This window comes from Podarcis melisellensis (assembly GCF_964234715.1).
Source record: "Podarcis melisellensis genome assembly, chromosome: 18".
NCBI classification, from domain to species: Eukaryota; Metazoa; Chordata; class Lepidosauria; order Squamata; family Lacertidae; genus Podarcis; species Podarcis melisellensis.
In genome coordinates this window covers 8108998-8130084 of record NC_138536.1, presented here as the reverse complement: position 1 = coordinate 8130084, position 21087 = coordinate 8108998, and the positions used below count along the sequence as shown (strand labels likewise).

Genomic DNA, 21087 nt, shown 5'->3' with positions numbered 1-21087 from the left:
GCCTGGCGCTGGATCAGGCCCATGTGCCATCCATTCCCAACATGCTTGAAATATACTTGGAGTCGAGAGTGGATCTCATGCTCTTTATTCAGCTCATAGTGGTGAGGAGGAATGGAAGTTCCCCCAGAATGTCTGCCTTATATACATTGTTTACACAATGGGCCTCACGGGATTGGCTAATTCCGGGATTCTCCTGTAGGCCAATCAGGTTGAAGATTCCCTTCCACCTGGAGCTGGGTTGGGTGGCTCCTGTGGACCAATCAGACTGCTGCATTCTGCATCCTATTGTTCTAGGACCAATCAGACTGCTGCGTTCTGGATCCTATTGTTCTAGAACCAATCAGACTGCTGCATTCTGGATCCTATTGTTCTAGAACCAATCAGACTGCTGCATTCTGGATCCTATCGTTCTAGGACCAATCAGACTGCTGCATTCTGGATCCTATCGTTCTAGGACCAATCAGACTGCTGCATTCTGCATCCTATTGTTCTAGGACCAATCAGACTGCTGCATTCTGGATCCTATCGTTCTAGGACCAATCAGACTGCTGCATTCTGGATCCTATCGTTCTAGGACCAATCAAACTGCTGCATTCTGGATCCTATTCCACTCAGTACATAACATTTCGCCTTGAAATCAGTGACTGCCCCCCCAAAGCAATTTCCATGTTGCAATTTACATTTCGCCTTGAAATCAGTGGCTGGTTTTTAGGCTCAGAAAAAAGGCAATAGAGATTTTTTTAAAAAAGATTGGGAACCATTCATGTTGCATTTACAGAAACAATGTGAAGAAATGGACTCACTAGCAGGGTTTGAAGAAACACTTACAATTAACAAAACTAAATTTATAAACTATAAAGATGATGTTAAAATGATAAGAGATAACAACAATTAATATAGATAAGTCATATATAATAAAGCAATCAGGGGAATATAAAAAAACCCAGAAGTTGAGGGAAGTCAGGGGGTGGGATGGGGGTAATTGGGGGAATATATTTCTTTTATTTTGATGATTTGATATGTTGCAATATGTTTAAAATGTAAAATCCAATAGAAACTTTTTTTTCAAAAAAAGAAAGCAGTGGCTGGTTTTCAAGGCTGCAATCTATCAGCTGCTCCCTTGAAATCAGTGGCTGTTTTTCTCTTTTTTTTCACCCCTCTGAGAAAAGTGTATTCCTTTACGCAACAGCAGCAGCCAGAATATTGATCGCAAAGAATTGGAAGGGGCAGAAAATACCACCGTTATTAGAATGGCAAAGCAAGCTCTGTGAGTTTGTGGAAACGGCAAAATTGACGGCAATCATTAGAGGCCATTCAAATCAGAGAATAATTAAAGAGTGGGATGGAGTGAAGGAATACATGAAAAAATATGGCTCCGGAACTGGAATATTAATAGATAATGTGTAAAACACGCAGGGGTAAGCAAGGAAATAATAAAAGAATGAACTGAATAATTATTAAATTACAACGACACAAGAAGATGGAAGAAGTAAAAAAAGATTGAGATCGCACATGGGTGAAGGGAAGTGGGGGGTATAGGGGAACTTATAAAAAATTCTAATAGAATATTTCTAAGTGCTTTGCATTTATATACAGCAAAGGGAAGTCTATAGCAATGAGGTATATTTTAATTTAGTCAGCTATGTAATAGGCTTATGTTACAAAACGAATATGGATTTTGAGTTTGATGTTTGTGATTCTTTTTCGGTTTTGGAATAAAGTTTTAAAAAAGAAGAAAAAGAAATCAGTGGCTGTATTTTCAGGTTTGCAATTTGGCAACCTTCCCCTTGAAACCAGTGACTGGGAACTTTCTACCATATGTGGTGGCTATGTAGGAAAATACAGGTATTCTGGGAGAGTATCCATGCAGAACTGCAAAAAATGCTAAAGATCTCTTTCAATAAAAAACCAGAGGCCTACCTCCTGGGAATAACAGATTTGGATATTCCGCAAAAGAGGAAGGGTATCTTTTTATATGCGACGGCGGCAGCAAGAGTTCACTGCAAAATGGAAGAGTAATGAAATCCCTGCTATATAAGATTGGATCCAAAAGGTGACAGAATATGCCGAATTAGACGGTCTATCAGAAAAAACAAAGAATAAATCAAAACAGGATTTTTTTTTCAAAATGGGAGGTTTTCAAAGAATATTTGAAAAATAAATATAGAAATTTAAATTCTGTTGCAGCATTTGAGGAACCTCAGTAATAGTTGCAAGGCAAATATAAGAAATTAGATATATTAAGGAAAAGTTTAATTATGATAAAAGTGTGTATTGGCAATAAGTAATATGAAAATGAAATAGGGAATAGACGGGAGGTTGGGTCTTTAGTGTTAAGACCAATATATGTTTTATTGTTTGTTAAGAAAATTATGTGTCTATGGTTCTTCCTGTGTGTAATTTGGTATTTGTGTTTTTTTCTTTTTTATTGCTGTATCAATAAAAATTTAAAAAGGGGGAAAAAAGAAACCAGTGACTGATTTTCCCACCCCCAGCAATCTGTGAGTTGCATTCCTTTCTCACCAGGTGTTCATCCGAACGGGGAACTTCAAATTATCCAAGAGAACTAGCAGAATTCATCATGCGAAAGGCTGGGCTGGATGAATCCCAATCCGGAATTAAGATTGCCGGAAGAAATATCAACAACCTCAGATATGCAGATGGTAGAAAGTGAGGAGGAATTAAAGAAACTTTTAATGAGGGTGAAAGAGGAGAGCGCAAAATATGGTCTGAAGCTCAATATCAGAAAAACGAAGATCATGGCCACTGGTCCCATCACCTCCTGGCAAATACAGTGGTACCTCAGGTTAAGTACTTAATTCGTTCTGGAGGTCCGTTCTTAACCTGAAACTGTTCTTAACCAGAAGCACCACTTTAGCTCATAGGGCCTCCTGCTGCTGCCGTGCCGCCGGAGCACAATTTCTGTTCTCATCCTGAAGGAAAGTTCTTAATCCGAGGTACTATTTCTGGGTTAGTGGAGTCTGTAACCTGAAGTGTATGTAACCCGAGGTACGACTATAGAAGGGGAAGAATTGGAGGCAGTGAGAGATTTTACTTTCTTGGGCTCCATGATCACTGCAGATGGTGACAGCAGCCACGAAATTAAGAGACGCCTGCTTCTTGGGAGAAAAGCAATGACAAACCTAGACAGCATCTTAAAAAGCAGAGACATCACCTTGCCGACAAAGGTGTGTATAGTTAAAACTATGGTTTTCCCAGTAGTGATGTATGGAAGTGAGAGCTGGACCACAAAGAAGGCTGATGGCCAAAGAATGGATGCTTTTGAATTCTGGTGCTGGAGGAGACTCTTGAGAGTCCCATGGAGGGCAAGAAGATCAAACCTCTCCATTCTGAAGGAAATCAGCCCTGAGAGCTCACTGGAAGGACAGATCCTGAAGATGAGGCTCCAAGACTTTGGCCACCTCAGGAGAAGAGAAGACTCCCTGGAAAAGACCCTGATGTTGGGAAAGTTGGAGGGCACAAGGAGAAGGGGAGGACAGAGGACGAGATGGTGGGACAGTGTTCTCAAAGCTACGAACATGAGTTTGACCAAACTGCAGGAGGCAGTGGAAGACAGGAGTGCCTGGCGTGCTCTGGTCCAGGGGGTCACCAAGAGTCGGACAAGACTCTTTTAAGATGCTTTCCAGGTTTGTCATTGCTTTTCTCCCAAGAAGCAGGCGTCTTTTAATTTCGCGGCTGCTGTCACCATCTGCAGTGATCACAGAGCCCAAGAAAGTGAAATCTCTCACTGCCTCCATTTCTTCCCCTTCTATTTGCCAGGAGGTGATGGGGCCAGCGGCCATGATCTTCGGTTTTTTTTTTATGTTGAGCTTCAGACCATATTTTGCGCTCAGTGGCGTAGCGTGGGTTGTCAGCACCCGGGGCAAGGCAAGTAATTTGCCACCCCCTAACCCGTGGATTTGCGCCCCCTAACCCGTGGATTTGCGCCCCCTAACCCGTGGATTTGCACCCCCTAACCTGTGGATTTGCGCCCCCTAACCCCCAGATGTTGCGCCCGGTGCGGCCGGCCCCCCTGCACCCCCCAACGCTACGCCACTGTTTGCGCTCTCCTCTTTCACCCTCATTAAAAGGTTCTTTAATTCCTCCTCACTTTCTGCCATCAAGGTTGTGTCATCTGCATATCTGAGGTTGTTGATAAAGTTGTGCCTGGCGTGCTCTGGTCCAGGGGGTCACGAAGAGGCGGACACGACTAAACGACTAAACAACAACAACTAGCAGCTCATGTTTTGCTGCTTGGATGAATCTCTCCTGACCTCTAATGGAGACAGTGGCATCCATAATTTTTTAGCAAAGTGCATTGCAATCAGGCCACCCGATTGCAAAGGGCGATCCTTGGTTCGAGGCAGGTGCAAAACTGCAACATTCAGCACAGTGCACGAGAATATTTCCAAAAGCATCAATAACTAGCAGAGATGGATAGACCATAAAGTGGAAGCACTTGAGTTAATATCAAGCAGCACGACGAAGCCTTCCATGTCGGTTTCCGTAGTGTAGCGGTTATCACGTTCGCCTCACACGCGAAAAGTCCCCGGTTCGATCCCGGGCGGAAACATTCTTGCCTTTTTCTTGGAAAAACCCCTTCCGGTTTTTATTTTAATTTATAATTATAACCCTACCAGTTTAACAAATTAAAATCAAATGCATTTATTGAATTTCTGGGTTTTTGTTAATATTTCACTTTAGAATGATGAGTTCCCCAGCTTAGTTGATTAAAATTAAATGCATTTATTGAATTTCTGGGTTTTTGTTAATAATTTGCTTTAGAATGGTGAGTTCTCCAGCATAGCTGATTAAAATTAAATGCATTTATTGAATTTCTAGGATTTGTTTTTTTAAAAAATGTTTAACTTTAGAATTATGAGTCCCCCAGCTTAGTTGGTTAAAATTAAATGCATTTAATTTCTGGGATTTTTATTTTTGCATTTATTTTTTAAGCAGGGCAGCCACCTCTTTCCAGAAGCTAGTTTAGTTTAGCAATACTATTTGAAAACCTCAAATAAACTCAGGCTGATAGTTTAGAAATTTTTTTCCTTTTACAAAACTGAATAAAACTAATTGCATGGCAATCTGGTTTTTATTTCCTTTCTTTCTTTTCAAAAAAATATCCCCACCTCTTGAACATGTATAATCATATATACTGTATAATTTCCCCATAAATTAGCAGGAGGAATTAATGAATGCACACATGTAAAGGATGATAAAACATTCCCAGGTAAGTCAGTGATAAATTTTGTTTCAGTTATGAGATGTAGCCTTTGGTCTTACTTGCAAGGAACTGTTTAAATAATTGCAAGTTACTGTTTAAATAATTGTAAGTTATATAAGAATGAAAAGAAGGGGAGAGAAAATACTGCGTTGGCCGGGAATCGAACCCGGGTCAACTGCTTGGAAGGCAGCTATGCTAACCACTATACCACCAACGCGGCAGATGCGCCTGTCTCCATTTTCTTAGCCTATGAAACACCGCTCTTGGACTGTACCATCCGACAATTTAACCGGGTGAGGGAACGATTGTTTCAAAAATACCTCCTAACCACGTATGTGAATCTGCCGAAAAGAATGTTAGGCCGCCCTCTTTCGCTGACCCCTACTCCCTCGATGGAATTGATCCTCCCACCCCTCCGTTTCAGAAAACGGTTTCCGTCCGAACGTGGAAAATCCCAAACCCCCCCCACTATGCAAAAGTGGTCACTACCCGTTCCCATAGCAACGTCTCCCTCCCCTTTTTAATGCTAATGGTTCCTTCCAAACAATTACGTCAGAGACCGTTTAATTTGTGCTCTTTATTTTAAATTTATGTCCATTTATACAATATATATGAACGCTTTCACGTATATACCAAAATATATGTGCATATTTAAATGATTTTTTTTATTTTGCAATCGTTTATTAAATTTTGTTATGTATTATTATTATTATTTCAATAAAAACATTAGATATAATTAAAAATCTAGGCATGGGTTGTTGGATTTTCTTTTACAAAAGAATTATAAGATTTTATTTATGTTTTCAACCCCCCCCAAAATCTCCCCCCGTGCTCCTATCGAATGGTTCCGCCCAGTTCGCCGTCATCCAAATCCTTTAATAAAAAAATTCTCCTCACGAACATTCCACGCCACCCCTCCATAATTTCCCAGGGTGGTCTCTCCCAACCGTCAGAGGCAACCTCCCGTTTCATGCTCTATGGTTCCTTCCGCGTTCGCAAGAGGCCCCGCCCTCCTTCCGCTTACTCTCGCGAGAATAACCGCGCCTTGGACGACGACGAGAGCAGCGGGGAAAGAAGTCAGTTCGAGACCCCGCCCCCTTCTCGTTCGGGTCCCCCCGCTTCACTCTCGCGAGAAGGTGAGCGAGAGTTGGGAGACGGCCAGAGAGCGGGCTTCCGGTTCCGGGAGAAAGGTCGCGGCGGGAGGCTCGCGGAGGCCGGCGGTGTCCCTCCCCCCCTCCCCCGGAGCTCCGGCGTCTCCAGGAAAGGAAATGGAGCGGGAGTGAAGCCTCCGCGGAACCCAACCCTCCCCTACCCCCCTCACCCCGCAGCGGAGGAAGCCCGGCCTGGGGGAGGCCGAGGAGCCAAGCAGTGAGTGAGGAGCCGGCTGGCGGGCGGGGCCTCTGAGGGGAGGGAGGGGAGGGGCCGAAGGGAAGAGGCCCCGCCCCCTTTCCAAGCAAGGCGTGCGGTGGGGGGGTCCCGACCACGCTCCGAATAGGCTTTCCCGTGGCCACGCCCTCAGCCCGGTGGCCACGCCCCCTGGAGAGAGGGTCCTGAAGACCCCGCCCCTCTTAGGCCACGCCTCCATCGCGCAAGGCCACGCCTTGGCGCCTGAGTTGAAACAGGCAGGGGGTTTTGGCCACGCCCCCTCGGAAGGGGGCTTCTGGCCACGCCCTCTCCTGCTTTGGGGGGGGGTTCTGCGGACCACAACCCAAATAAGGTTCCCTTGTGCCAGGCTCCAGCTGAATGCCCATGCTCCTGGATGGAGGGAGCGCCCTTGCTGTGGATCATCCATGGGAGGGGTTTTTGGCCACGCCCCCTCGGAAGGGGGCTTCTGGCCACGCCCTCTCCTGCTTTGGGGGGGGGGGTTCTGCGGACCACAACCCAAATAAGGTTCCCTTGTGCCAGGCTCCAGCTGAATGCCCATGCTCCTGGATGGAGGGAGCGCCCTTGCTGTGGATCATCCATGGGAGGGGTTTTTGGCCACGCCCCCCGGAAGGGGGCTTCTGGCCACGCCCTCTCCTGCTTTGGGGGGGGGGTTCTGCGGACCACACCCCAAATATGGTTCCCTTGTGCCAGGCTCCAGCGGAATGCCCATGCTCCTGGATGGAGGGAACGCCCTTGCTGTGGATCATCCATGGGAGGGGTTTTTGGCCACGCCCCCGCTGCTGGCCATGCCCTCTCCTGCTTTGGGGGGGGTTTCTCTGCGGACCACAACCCAAATAAGGTTCCCTTGTGCCAGGCTCCAGCGGAATGCCCATGCTCCTGGATGGAGGGAACGCCCTTGCTGTGGATCATCCATGGGAGGGGTTTTTGGCCACGCCCCCGCTGCTGGCCACGCCCTCTCCTGCTTTGGGGGGGGTTTCTCTGCGGACCACACCCCAAATATGCTTCCCTTGTGCCAGGCTCCAGCGGAATGCCCATGCTCCTGGATGGAGGGAACACCCTTGCTGTGGATCATCCATGGGAGGGGGTTTGGGTCTTGCCTCCCTGGAGGGGTAGGAAGAAAGGGGCTTGTTGGCCCCCATGCCTTCCCCATCAGAGCCCCTTTTGGAAGGGGTGCTTCTTCAGGCCTGCTCCCTCCCATCCCAGCTTCAGAACTTGGGAGACCCCCATCCCTATAGAATAAAGTGTTTTGGACTTTTTGCCTCCACAGGGTGGGGGGGTAGTTTTGTGTGGTGAGTTTCAGTGGCCTGTGTTCTTAAAGGCATCTAAATGGCCTCGGCCCAGTATACCTGAAGGAGCGTCCCCACCCCCATCATTCTGCCCAGACACTGAGGTCCAGTTCTGAGGGCCTTCTGGCGGTTCCCTTATTGCGAGAAACAAAGCTACAGGGAACCAGGGCCTTCTCGGTGGTGGCATCCGCCCTGTGGGGATGTCAAAGAGATAAACAACTTTTATCTTTTATTTATGGGGATGTCAAAGAGATAAACAACTACAGTGGTACATATGCTTCAGGTTACACACTCCACTAACCCAGAAATAGTGCTTCAGGTTAAGAACTTTGCTTCAGGATGAGAACAGAAATCGTGCTTTGGCGGCGTGGCGGCAGCGGGAGACCCTATTAGCTAAAGTGGTGCTTCAGGTTAAGAACAGTTTCAGGTTAAGAACAGAACGAATTAATTACCGTATTTTTCGCTCTATAAAACGCACCAGACCACAAGACGCACCTAGTTTTTGGAGGAGGAAAACAAGAAAAAAAATATTCTGAATCTCAGAAGCCAGAACAGCAAGAGGGATCGCTGCGCAGTGAAAGCAGCAATCCCTCTTGCTGTTCTGGCTTCTGGGATAGCTGTGCAGCTTGCATTCGCTCCATAAGACGCACACACATTTCCCCTTACTTTTTAGGAGGGGAAAAGTGAGTCTTATAGAGCAAAAAATACGGTACTTAACCTGAGGTACCACTGTACCTGACATTCATAGAATCATAGAATCACAGAGTTGGAAGAGACCACAAGGGCCATCGAGTCCAACCCCCTGCCAAGCAGGAAACACCATCAGAGCACTCCTGACATATGGTTGTCAAGCCTCTGCTTAAAGACCTCCAAAGAAGGAGACTCCACCACACTCCTTGGCAGCAAATTCCACTGTCAAGCAGCTCTTACTGTCAGGAAGTTCTTCCTAAGGTTTAGGTGGAATCTTCCTTCTTGTAGACATCTGATGGGAGCCCTGTTCAGCGAAGTTTTTAATGTGTGACATCTTAGTGTATTTTTGGTCTTTGTGGAAGCCACCCAGAGTGGCTGGGGAAACCCAGCCAGATGGGCGAGGTACAAATAATAAATTATTATTATTATTATCTGGTTGGTCACTGTGAGGACAGGATTCTGGATGAAGGGACATTGGCTTGATCCAGCAGGTTTTCCTTGTGTTACTATGACTTAACCTGACGTCGTGTAGGCAGCCTGTGCCTCCTTGGATTCTGTGGGCTATTCTGGCTGGATCGGAATACCGCCAGATATTTAAGATCAAACAAGGTGGTATGATAATAAGAAAGCTTACACATCTATCTGTGTAAGTTGCACCAAAATGAATCTGCAGGTGTTATTCTGCCTCCTCTGTCGGAGCCAGTTTGTCGCTGGGAATCACAAGTTAGGAGAGCTGTTGTTGGGCTTAGGTCCTGCTTGCTGACCTTCCGTGAGGGCATCTGTTCAGCCACAGTGAGAATAGGAGAGTGGACTAGATGGGCCCTGCCTTGGCCGGATTCAGCAGCCAGGTTCTTGTTACCAGTGTTAGAAACTGGTATATAAGCATATTGCCAAAAAGCACCTTAAACCTAGGTTACAGTTGCCGCAGCAGAATGGCTAGACTCCATTTCCCCTCAATGAAGGGAGGAATTATTTTTATTATTAATTTCATTTATATACAATCATACCTTGGGTTACAGCCGCTTCAGGTTGCGTTTTTTTGGGTTAGGGACTGTCGAAACCCGGAAGTACCGGGACGGGTTACTTCTGGGTTTTATCGGTCATGCATGTCCAGAAGTGCTAAATCGCACTTTGCGCATGTGCAGAAGCACCGAATTGCAACCTGCACGTGCGCAGACGCAGGTTGTGAATGCTGCGGGTTGCGAACGTGCATCCTGCACGGATCATATTCGAAACCTGCAGCCTCCACTGTACTGTTTTGTATCTTAATGTGTTGCAAACCACTTTTGAGATTTTTTTCTTTAAAACACCAAATAAAACAATCCAGAATAAAACAAATTCAAGCATCAAGTAAAATATTTCTGAGCCTTCCCTAAGTGACATTTGGCTTTTCCCATTTTTATTTACCTGCTTAATTTATAGAGCTGCCCCCTAGAAGGAGGACTCCAGGAAGGTAGTGTGGTGTAGCAGGTTAGAGTGTTGGACTAGGACCTGGGAGATCAGGGTTCAAATCCCCACTCAGTTAGGAATCTCACTGACTGATCTTGTAGTCAGTCACAGCCTCTTAACCTACCTCACAGGGGTGTTGTGCGGATTAACTGAGATGGGTGTGAACCATGGACTCCTTGGAGAAAAAGGTGGGGAGATAAATGCAATAAATAAGCTTTTCTGCTGATCTGCTTAAGAAAGCTGGAGGAGCCAACCAGATGGAGATGTCAGTCGCCAGCCTGGGCATCCAGAGATCTCCACATGGTTGCGATCCGACCTTCGTCAGTCGCAAAACGCACCTGGGGAACTTCCAACATGCCTTGTTACATTCTTCTGATCTTGGCCCAGTTGCTGCCTCTCAGCCTAACGTACCTCACAGGGTTGTTTTGAGGATAAAGTTGGGGAGAACAACCATGTAGGTTTGGAGGAAGGGTGGAATAAAAATGTAAGCCCCACTTTCTCCAAGATTTTTCTGGCCTCTTGTTTGTGGTTCTCTGGAACTGCAGGGGCTGAAAAGCTTCACCTTTCATGGCAAAACTCTGTTCCCTGTTCTTACCTGTTTCTGTGAAATGTGTTAAGGGGGACCTTTGAATTCTTTTCCTGAGACATGGACCCTCCGTAAGCAGCGATAATGAAACAGCGGAGATGGGGCTGTGTCTTTGCCACTAAGATAACTAAGAACACAAGTATTGCTATATTATTACTATATTGTATTAGGATCACTGACTGATTGAGCAAGGGCTCAAAAAAAAAAACCATAGTCTATATGTTAATATGTCTTTTATATGTTGTAGGTGCTTTATTTTGTAATAAGAATATAATGTTTTAATAAACATAGCAATTTAGAAGGGGTCCCAGGAGTAAAGGCTTGTAAGCTTTGATTTCGTCCAAATAATTCTAAGACTCCTCTTGGAAACTGGGATTAAACTCTGGTTCCTCTTTGGGGGTGGAATGTGGATATTAAATACTTTCATTCACGGCTGTGGATTTGAGGCTTTCCACAGAATTCTATTTTGAATGTCAGCCCCATTCCTGACATTGCCACAACCTTCATTCTTTCTCTCCCTTTTCCAGGTTACCCCATATCCTTATTAAAGGCTGAATATTAAAAGGGGAGAATTTGGGGAAATGAATGTACCTCACTTTGAATGCAGAAGGTCCACCAAGTATGTCTCCCCTTCCCTCCCCGTTTTCAGGTAGGTCTAGGACAGACTTCCTCAACCTCAGCCCTTCTCATGTTTTTGGCTTACAACTCCCATGATCCCTAGCTAGCAGGACCAGTGGTCAGGGATGCTGGGAATTGTAGTCTCAAAACATCTGAAGGGCCGAGGTTGAGGAAGCCTGGTCTAGGAAGAGCTTTGTCTGAAACTGCAGTCAGAGATCTAAATTGATTGATGGGCTGACTCCGTATAAGTCAGCTTTCACCCGATGTTCCTGGCGATGTCTCTGGCGCCGCGCCATTGTACGACTCATTGCACAAATGTTAGAGAAGAGGCCAGACAACTGGTGGTACCCTTTATTCTTATTCTGTGCTGAGGATCCTAAGGGGGGCTTTAGATCCCCCCCCCGTAAAAGTGAAAGTAGGGGCAGATCCACACCCTATATTTAAATCTGCTGCACATCCAAAGCACATGACTTCCACCCCAAAGAATCCTGGGAAATGTAGTTCCCACTTCCCAGAGCTATAACTCCCACAACTTTTAACAGCCTACAGTTCCCAGGATTCTCTGGGAAAAGTCTCGAGCTCTAAAAGCAGTGTGAAGATGCAGTTTCAAAGACTGCAACATTGCAGCTGGGAGTTTTTGTGGTTTGGCAAAAGGTCTCTCTATGCTTCACCCCCAAAACATGTGTGTATCTCTGCCAGTTTACTTCAGAGTGATCACATGCCCTCTGTTTCTTTCCGCCGTCTAGTTTCTTACTTCGTCCAAGGCTCGCTTAGCAGTTGATGCAGAAAGTCAAGAGGGCTCGGCTGGAAAACGAAAGTGCAGGAAGTTGGAGAAGGTAACTTTCTGAAGTTGACTTGAGTAGCTTTTGGAGAAGCAGGAAGCGTTGGGGACTCAGGAGGTTAAAAACAAGGGGTTTGTTTTCTGAATGGCAACTCCTCTCAGATTCCGACCATCCCTTTCTGTTAGCTGTGCTGGCTGAACTTGCAATCTCAGGATCATATCGTGTGCAGCAGGTTTCCACTTCCCTGTTGTGACACATTTAGAGCCAGAAAATAAAATACAGTTTGCCCAGACAGCAGCCCCAGTGGTCAGCATCGTCTGCCCCTTAGTTTCCAAAGGCCTGTCTGAACAAGAAGGTCCTAACCTGACTTCCTAGTGGAGGGAACCAGTCAAACTTCTTCTGTAAGGGAATTCCGCAATATGGGAGCAGATACAGAAAGAACTTTCCTGTCACCACCAACCACGCATCTGATGTTGGTGATACTGAGACAAGGTGCTCACGTGAGGTTTTTTACACCTGGGTAGGTTTGTACAGGGAGGTAGGAAAATTACATGGCTTGGGTGACCTGAAGTACCTTATCAGTGCTAATTGCTGTTATTGAATAACTGCGAGTCAAGAATTCTTGCTAAATAGCAGAGACCACCTCGCATTCCACCAGCAGATCCAGATCTATGGTCTTCCCACCCCTATATTTTGGCTGGTGGTCTCAAACATTGGTGTATTGTTGTATGATAAAGGTGGGAAACTCGCCCGCAGCCTCACTTTATGTGGCCCATTGGCCCCTACTCCTTTCGTAACTACAATTCCCAGAGTGGTTTAAAAGTCAATCCCTCTTCACAGGAAAACTCTGGGAATTGTAGCTGTGGTGGGGGACATAGGGTCTCCTAGCAACTTTCAGCACCCTTAACAGACTACAGTTCCCAGAATTCTTTGTGGGGAGCTATGAGTGTTTGAAGGGGTACATTAGCGCTTCAGATGTACAATTGGGATGTGGCCAGGGACAAATAGTCTAGTTTCCCCCTCCCTCTATTAAAATTACCCTAGTGTACCACTTGGAGTGTGGTTCCTTATACTCTACCGCCATACAGACAAGTCTGATTCTGAAATCTATACAGGCTACCCCACATTTACAGTGTGGTGTAGAGAGCCAGTGTGGTGTAGTGGTTAAGAGCAGTGGACTCGTAATCTGGTGAACCGGGTTCGCTTCCCCGCTCCTCCACCTGCAGCTGCTGGGTGACCCTGGGCCAGTCACACGTCTCTGAAGTCTCTCAGCCCCACTCACCTCACAGAGTGTTTCTTGTGGGAAAGGAGATTGTTAGCCACTTTGATATTCCTTATTTTAGTGATAAAGCGGGATATCAAATCCAATTTCTTCTTCTTCTTATTTTTCATGGGGGACTACTTTCCAAGGCATGGCACCTCTAAAAATCTCTTATACCGCATTTACTCGAATCTAATGCTCACCTTTTTCGCCAAATTACGTTGCGAAAACTAAGGTGCGCATTAGATTCAATGGCACATTTACATTCGCCAGGAAATACTTTTTTGGTTTCAAGGTTCTGAAAATTAAGGTGCGTATTAGATACGGTGGCACATTAAACTTGAATAAATACGGTATTTGGGAACACCATTGGAAAAAGCTGGCAACTCCCAACTCTCCGCAGTCCTCAAAAGTTCAGTGCAAGGACTCCTGGGATTGCACTTGCAAAGGCTTATGGGATTGCTGGGCACTGTTTTTGCAGTTTTCACGCTCTTTTAGGGCTTTTCCATGCTGCTTCCGGGTTTGTGGCAGTGCGCACGTGAGCAGTTGTGTGTGCCTTCAGCACCTGTGAATGGGGAGTTGCCTATAATGTATTTTGTGTACATAAATAATTGAGTCCCAGAATCACACAAGGGACGTGGGTGGCGCTGTGGGTTAAACCACAGAGCCTAGGACTTGCCAATCAGAAGGTCAGCGGTTCGAATCCCCGCGACGGGGTGAGCACCCGTGGCTCGGTCCCTGCTCCTGCCCACCTAGCAGTTCGAAAGCACCTCAAAGTGCAAGTAGATAAATAGGTACTGCTCTGGCGGGAAGGTAAACGGCGTTTCCGTGCGCTGCTCTGGTTCGCCAGAAGTGGCTTAGTCATGCTGGCCACATGACCCGGAAGCTGTACGCCGGCTCCCTCGGCCAGTAAAGCGAGATGAGCGCGCAACCCCAGAGTCGTCCGCGACTGGACCTAATGGTCAGGGGTCCCTTTACCTTTACCTTAGGATCACACAGGAGCTGGGCTTGGGGGTTGGGCAGGTCTCTAGCCTTATCAGTGCTCCTACGGGGCAATCCAAATGAACTCTTTTTATAGCTGCCCCACAGTGTTACGAAAGATGCTGGGACCATCATGCGTTTTCAGGAGAAGTTTCCCTTCCTTTCCTACAGGGGGAGCTGTTGCTCAGTAGCAGAGCATCTGCTTTGCATGCAGAAGGTCCCGGGTGCAAACCCCGCCGTCTCCAGGTAGGATTGGGGAACCATGCTTGTTTTTTAACCCCTGTAGGGATGCCTCCGCCCTCAGTGCAGAAACAACGGAGATAGCTAGACTGAGGCCTTAATAATAATAATAATAATAATAATAATAATAATAATAATAATAATAATTTTTTATTTATACTCCGCCCTCCCCAGCCAAGACCGGGCTCAGGGCGGCTAACAACCAATAATAAAAACAAGTTGATTAAAATACAATTTAAAAGATTAAGATACAACATTAAAACAATTAGGGAGCAATCTCTTCATAGGAGGAGAAAGGAAAAAGAAAGGGGGAGGGAATCAAACTGATTCTGAGCCAAAGGCCAGGCGGAACAACTCTGTCTTACAGGCCCTGCAGAAAGAAATCAGATCCCGCAGGGTCCTGGTCTTATGAGACAGAGCGTTCCACCAGGCCGGAGCCAGTGCTGAAAAGGCCCTGGCTGTGGTTGAGGCTAATCTGACTTCCTTAGGGCCCGGGACCACTAGGGTGTTGCTATTTATGGACTTTGAGGCTCTCCGTGGGGCATACCAGGAGAGGCGGTCCCGTAGGTACGAGGGTCCTAGGCCGTGAAGGGCTTTAAAGGTCAAAAGCAGCACCTTAAATCTGACCCTGTACTCCACTGGGAGCCAGTGCTGCTGGAAAAGCACTGGGTGAATATGCTCCCACGGCAGAGACCCCGTGAGGAGCCTCGCTGCAGCATTATGCACCCGCTGGAGTTTCAGGGATAACTTCAAGGGCAGCCCCGTGTAGAGCGAATTACAGTGGCCTTGACTCTGGCCACATTCGCACCCACACATTTAGAGTGCTGCGGTAGCAGGTTGTAGCTTCTGCCTCCCCCCCAAAAAAAATTCTGGGAGCTGTAGTTTATTAAGGGCACTGAGAGTTGTTAGGAGGCCTCGGTTCCTCTTCACAGGGAGCTCTGGGAATTGTAGCTCCATGAGGGGGATAGGAAGGGGCTGCTAAAACTACATTTCCCATATACAGTGGTACCTCAGGTTACAGACTCCGCTAACCCAGAAATAGTGCTTCAGGTTAAGAACTTTGCTTCAGGATAAGAACAGAAATTGGGCTCCGGCGGCACGGCAGCAGCAGGAGGCCCCATTAGCTAAAGTGGTGCTTCAGGTTAAGAACAGATTTAGGTTAAGTATGGACCTCCAGAATGAATTAAGTACTTAAGCCGAGGTACCACTGTGGGAGGGAGCCCTGGCTGTTTAAAGTAGAATCATAGTCCTTTAGCTGTGGTGTGAATCGTGGCCTCTGTATGAGACAGCCGTCTATGATCCTGTCTAAACAAGAACTATGAGGACTGGAATACTGCTCTCTCTTTGTTTTGGAGAGAGAAAGCATGATAACCAAGTAGGAAAAGGGTAAGAAGTCCGTCTCCAGGCAAGGCTGTTTAGGTCCCCTCTTCTGAAACCCCGGAGAGTGGCTGAGCTAGTTGAGTACAGCATCTTCCTGTGAACTAGGCCATATCCATGCCATCTACATTTAAAGCAGATGGGCTCCCCCCCCCAAAAAAATTCTGCAAACTGTACAGTGGTACCTCGGGTTAAGCACTTACCGTATTTTTCGCTCTATAAGACGCACCAGACCATAAGACGCACCTAGTTTTTGGAGGAGGAAAACAAGAAAAAAAATATTCTGAATCTCAGAAGCCAGAACAGCAAGAGGGATCGCTGCGCAGTGAAAGCAGCAATCCCTCTTGCTGTTCTAGCTTCTGGCATAGCTGCGCAGCCTGCATTTGCTCCATAAGACACACAGACATTTCCCCTTTTTAGGAGGGAAAAAGTGAGTTATAGAGCAAAAAATACAGTAATTCATTCCGGAGGTCCATACTTAACCTGAAACTCTTCTTAACCTGAAGCACCACTTTAGCTAATGGGGCCTCCTGCTGCCACTGCGCCGGAAGAGCATGATTTCTGTTCTCATCCTGAAGCAAAGTTCTTAACCTGAAGCACGATTTCTGGGTTAGCGGAGTCTGCAACCTGAAGCGTCTGTAACCTGAAGCATATGTAACCCGAGGTACCACTGTAGTTTGTTCAGGGTGCTGGGACTGGCGGCAGTGGGAGTGGTAAACTACAGTTCCCAGGATTCTTTTGAGGGGTAAGCCATCTGCATTGAATGTATGGTGTGGATGTGGCCCCAGTCTTCTGTCCTGTGTTGTTTTGGGCAGCAGGTAGAGTACAGTGGTGCCTCGCAAGACGAAAAGAATCCGTTCAGTGATTCTCTTCGTCTAGCGGTTTTTTCGTCTAGCGAAGCAAGCCCATTGACAGCTTAGCGGATTAGCGCTACAGCTGTCAAGCGGCTTCCAGCGATCAGCTGTTAAGCGGCTTATCAGCGGAACAGCTGATAAGCGGCTTAGCGGCTTAAGAAAAGGGCGGAAAAAGCGCGAAAAAACCGCTGGGGGATGCAAGATTTTTTTCGTCTTGCGAAGCAACCCCATAGGGGAATTCGTTTTACGAAGCGCCTCCAAAACGGAAAACCCTTTCGTCTAGCGGGTTTTTCGTCTTGCGAGGCGTTCGTCTTGCGGGGCACCACTGTATTTGATATTTAACCTTCCCCTTTCAAAAGGCCTTCCTGAACCCAGCAAAGCAGAATATCTTTGAGAAGGCTAAGACGTCTGATGTGCTAGGTTTTTTTTTTAATGGTGGGAGCTATTTTGAAGACGTATGGGGAACATTTGTTTTACGGACCATGCTTAAACCATGCTGGCAAGCAGCTAAAAGCCAAAATTACGGTTCTCAGATCGGTTTGCAACAATCAGTAACATGAGTTCCCTGCCCCACAGGCTTACAGTCCAAAAGACAATGGGGTTGGTGGAGAGGAGGAAAGAAAAACCAGCACAGGCAGTACTTTTTGGAGTTTGTATACCATATTTTTTGCTCTATAAGACTCACTTTTTCCCTCCTCAAAAGTAAGGGGAAATGTGTGTGCGTCTTATGGAGCGAATGCAGGCTGCGCAGCTATCCCAGAAGCCAGAACAGCAAGAGGGATTGCTGCTTTCTCTGTGCAGCGATCCCTCTTGCTGTTCTGCCTTCTGAGATTCAGAATATTTTTTTCCCGTTTTCCTCCTCCAAAAACTAGGTGCGTCTTATGGTCTGGTGCGTCTTATAGAGCGAAAAATACGGTAATTATTTCATTCTGATAGGAAGGAGGGAGTCATATATATAATTAAATTTTCTGTTTTACAGTTTAAAATATTCATTTCTACATCCTAAGATATCGATGACTTCCCTTCTCTTTCCATGGTTCATTTTACATATCATTAATCCCTGCGGTTGGCGCTCTGGTCTAAACCACTGAGCCTTGGGCTTTCTGATTGGAAGGTCGGCGGTTCGAATCCCCGTGACGGGGTGAGCTCCTGTTGCTCGGTCCCTGCTCCTGCCAACCTAGCAGTTCGAAAGCACGCCAAAGTGCAAGTAGATGAATAGGTACTGCTACGGCGGGAAGGTAATCAGCGTTTCTGTGTACAGCTCTGGCTTTGCCAGCAGCAAAACCACATGACCCGGAAGAACTGTCTGTGGACAAACATCGGCTCCCTCGGCCAGTAAAGCGAGATGAGCGCCGCAATCCCAGAGACATTAGCGACTGGACTTAACTGTCAGGGGTCCTTTACCTTTGATCCCTGCATATTTTACAAAAACAATACCATTCAGTATTTCATTATTGTTGTTGTTTAGTCGTTCAGTCGTGTCCGACTCTTTGTGACCCCCTGGACCAGAGCACGCCAGGCACTCCTGTCTTCCACTGCCTCCTGCAGTTTGGTCAAAATTCCATTATTTCAACCATCTTAATTTATACTTTATATAATTTGGAAGACATCTGAAGGCATCCCTGTTTAGGGAAGCTTTAAATGTTTAATAGACTATTGTATTTTAATATTCTTTTGGAAGCTGCCCAGAGTGGCTGGGAAAACTCAGCCAGATGGGCGGGGTATAAATAAATTATTATTATTATCATTATTACTACTACTACTACTACTACTATACTGTTGATTTTTTTCTTAATATTGCCAGCATTCTCAGCCTTAAACAGTTATTTCCCATATATTCAATGAATGTTTTCCAATCTTCTCTAAACGTATGTTCTTCTTGTTCTCTTGTTCTATAAGTTAAATCTTCAAGTTGCGCATATTCTGTCAACTTAAGTTGCAATTCTTCTTTATTTTGGACCTCAATCGTTTTCCATTGGGAGGCTAACAAAACCCGGGCCGCAGTAGTAGCATACATAAATAAGTTTTTTTGACACCTGGGGATTTCAGTCTAAATTATCTACAACAGAAAGGACTCTGGTTTGGGGCGCGCGGTGTACTTTTAAACATTTCCCCCCAGTTCATTATGGATCATTTCCCAATACCCTTTTACCAGTTTACAAGTCCACCACATATGAAAGAATGTTCTTCCGCCTCTTTGCATCCCCAGCATTTATCTGAGTGTGCTGTTCTTTAGCTGTGCGGTCTCAGACTGGACTGATAACAGTTCAGGAGGACCTTTACTATCAGATAAACCAGGCTTCCTCAGCCTCGCCCCTCCAGATGTTGTTTTTGGCCTACAACTCCCATGATCCCTAGCTAGCAGGACCAGTGGTCAGGGATGCTGGGAATTGTAGTCCCAAAACATCTGGAGGGCCGAGGTTGAGGGAGCCTGAGATAAACTGTATGGATGAACCCTGACTCTGTATGGCATTGATGCACCCTCTCCCCTTTCTTTCTCTCTTTCTGTATCCGTTTCCCCAATCCGCCAATTTTCTCTGCCCACCTGCCCTCCCCCAGCTGCCTAACCAATTCAGGAGGAAGGCTGAAGATGACAGCGGTGGATGCTCTGTCCGACAGCTCAGACGCCGTGGAGATGGAGGACACGTCCGCTTCCCACTTCCAGGTGGAGAAGCATTCGTGGGAGGGGCTGCGTGACATCATTCACAGCAGCCGGAAGTACACGGGGATGATCGTGAACAAGGCGCCCCATGACTTCCAGTTCGTGCGGAAGACCGAAGAGTCGAGCCCTCACTCCCATCGGCTGTATTACCTGGGTAAGATTGGGTTGGGTTGGGAACCAAAGAGTCGGAGGCACCTTGTGGCTCCGCGGAATTGCATATAATTGAAAACCATTGAAAAAACCTGTAAACACCCTGTTCTGTCCCAACCCCTGTTCCACCTTTTTAGTGACATTTCAGTTACGCCTTTATGATGGTTCCAGGTTACTTCTGGGTTCAGTGTGATGTGTGTATACGCATGCACATGTTGAACGTGTGTAAACGGAGGGCTGCCTGTATTTATTTATTTTATATTTATTTTAAAATGTGCATCGTTCCTTTTCGAGGAGCTTCTTCCATGGAGCAGCTTACAATCTTAAAAGCAAAACCCAACTCCACCTGACGGACGTGAGTTCTAGGAGTTCTTTATCAACGACTTGGATGATGGACTCAAGGGCATCCTGATGAAATTTGCAGCTGACACCAAACTGGGAGGGGTGGCTAACACCCCAGAGGACAGGATCACACTTCAAAACGACCTTGACAGATTAGAGAACTGGGCCAAAACAAACAAGATGAATTTTAACAGGGAGAAATGTAAAGTATTGCACTTGGGCCAAAAAAAAATGAGAGGCACAAATACAAGATGGGTGACACCTGGCTTGAGAGCAGTACATGTGAAAAGGATCTAGGAGTCTTGGTTGACCACAAACTTGACATGAGCCAACAGTGTGACGCGGCAGCTAAAAAAGCCAATGCAATTCTGGGCTGCATCAATAGGAGTATAGCATCTAGATCAAGGGAAGTAATAGTGCCACTGTATTCTGCTCTGGTCAGACCTAACCTGGAACACTGTGTCCAGTTCTGGGCACCACAGTTCAAGAAGGACACTGACAAACTGGAAGGTGTCCAGAGGAGGGCAACCAAAATGGTCAAAGGCCTGGAAACGATGCCTTATGAGGAACAGCTAAGGGAGCTGGGCATGTTTAGCCTGGAGAAGAGGAGGTTAAGGGGTGATATGATAGCCATGTTCAAATATATAAAAGGATGACACATAGAGGAGGGAGAAAGGTTGTTTTCTGCTGCTCCAGAGAAGCGGACATGGAGCAATGGATCCAAACTACAAGAAAGAAGATTCCACCTCAACATTAGGAAGAACTTCCTGACAGTAAGAGCTGTTTGACAGTGGAATTTGCTGCCAAGGAGTGTGGTGGAGTCTCCTTCTTTGGAGGTCTTTAAGCAGAGGCTTGACAACCATATGTCAGGAGTGCTCTGATGGTGTTTCCTGTTGGCAGGGGGTTGGACTCGATGGCCCTTGTGGTCTCTTCCAACTCTATGATTCTATGACTTTCTCCCTCCCTCTCCCTAACTCTCTTGATAGAGGGTGGATTTAAGGCATGGGTAGGCAAACTAAGGCCTGGGGGCCGGATCTGGCCCAATCACCCTCTGAATTCGGCCCACAGACTGTCCGGGAATCAGCGTGTTTTTACATGAATAAAATGTGTGCTTTTATTTAAGATGCATCTCTGGGATATTTGTGGGGCATAGGAATTAGTTCATTTTTTCCATTCAAAATATAGTCCGCCTCCCA

The 21087-nt window shown here is 46.4% G+C and overlaps 1 protein-coding gene across 4 annotated transcripts in view; it reads left to right on the top strand.

Moving 5' to 3' along the window:
• Positions 1-6427: 6427 nt before the first annotated feature.
• DPP9 (dipeptidyl peptidase 9) overlaps positions 6428-21087 on the top strand; it is a gene marked incomplete at its 3' end in the record, with an annotated part of 53332 nt that continues 38672 nt past the window's right edge. Inside the window, exons 1-4 of one of the 4 annotated variants that reach the window (XM_081895454.1) lie at positions 6428-6595; positions 11989-12078; positions 14438-14512; positions 19297-19553. In XM_081895454.1, the coding sequence (XP_081751580.1) occupies positions 12023-12078; positions 14438-14512; positions 19297-19553 (388 nt within the window). In that variant the 5' untranslated portion in view covers positions 6428-6595; positions 11989-12022. Of the gene's footprint in view, positions 6600-11988; positions 12079-14437; positions 14513-19296; positions 19554-21087 lie in introns of all 4 variants that reach the window. The other 3 variants (XM_081895451.1, XM_081895452.1, XM_081895453.1) reach the window with 3 other exon arrangements.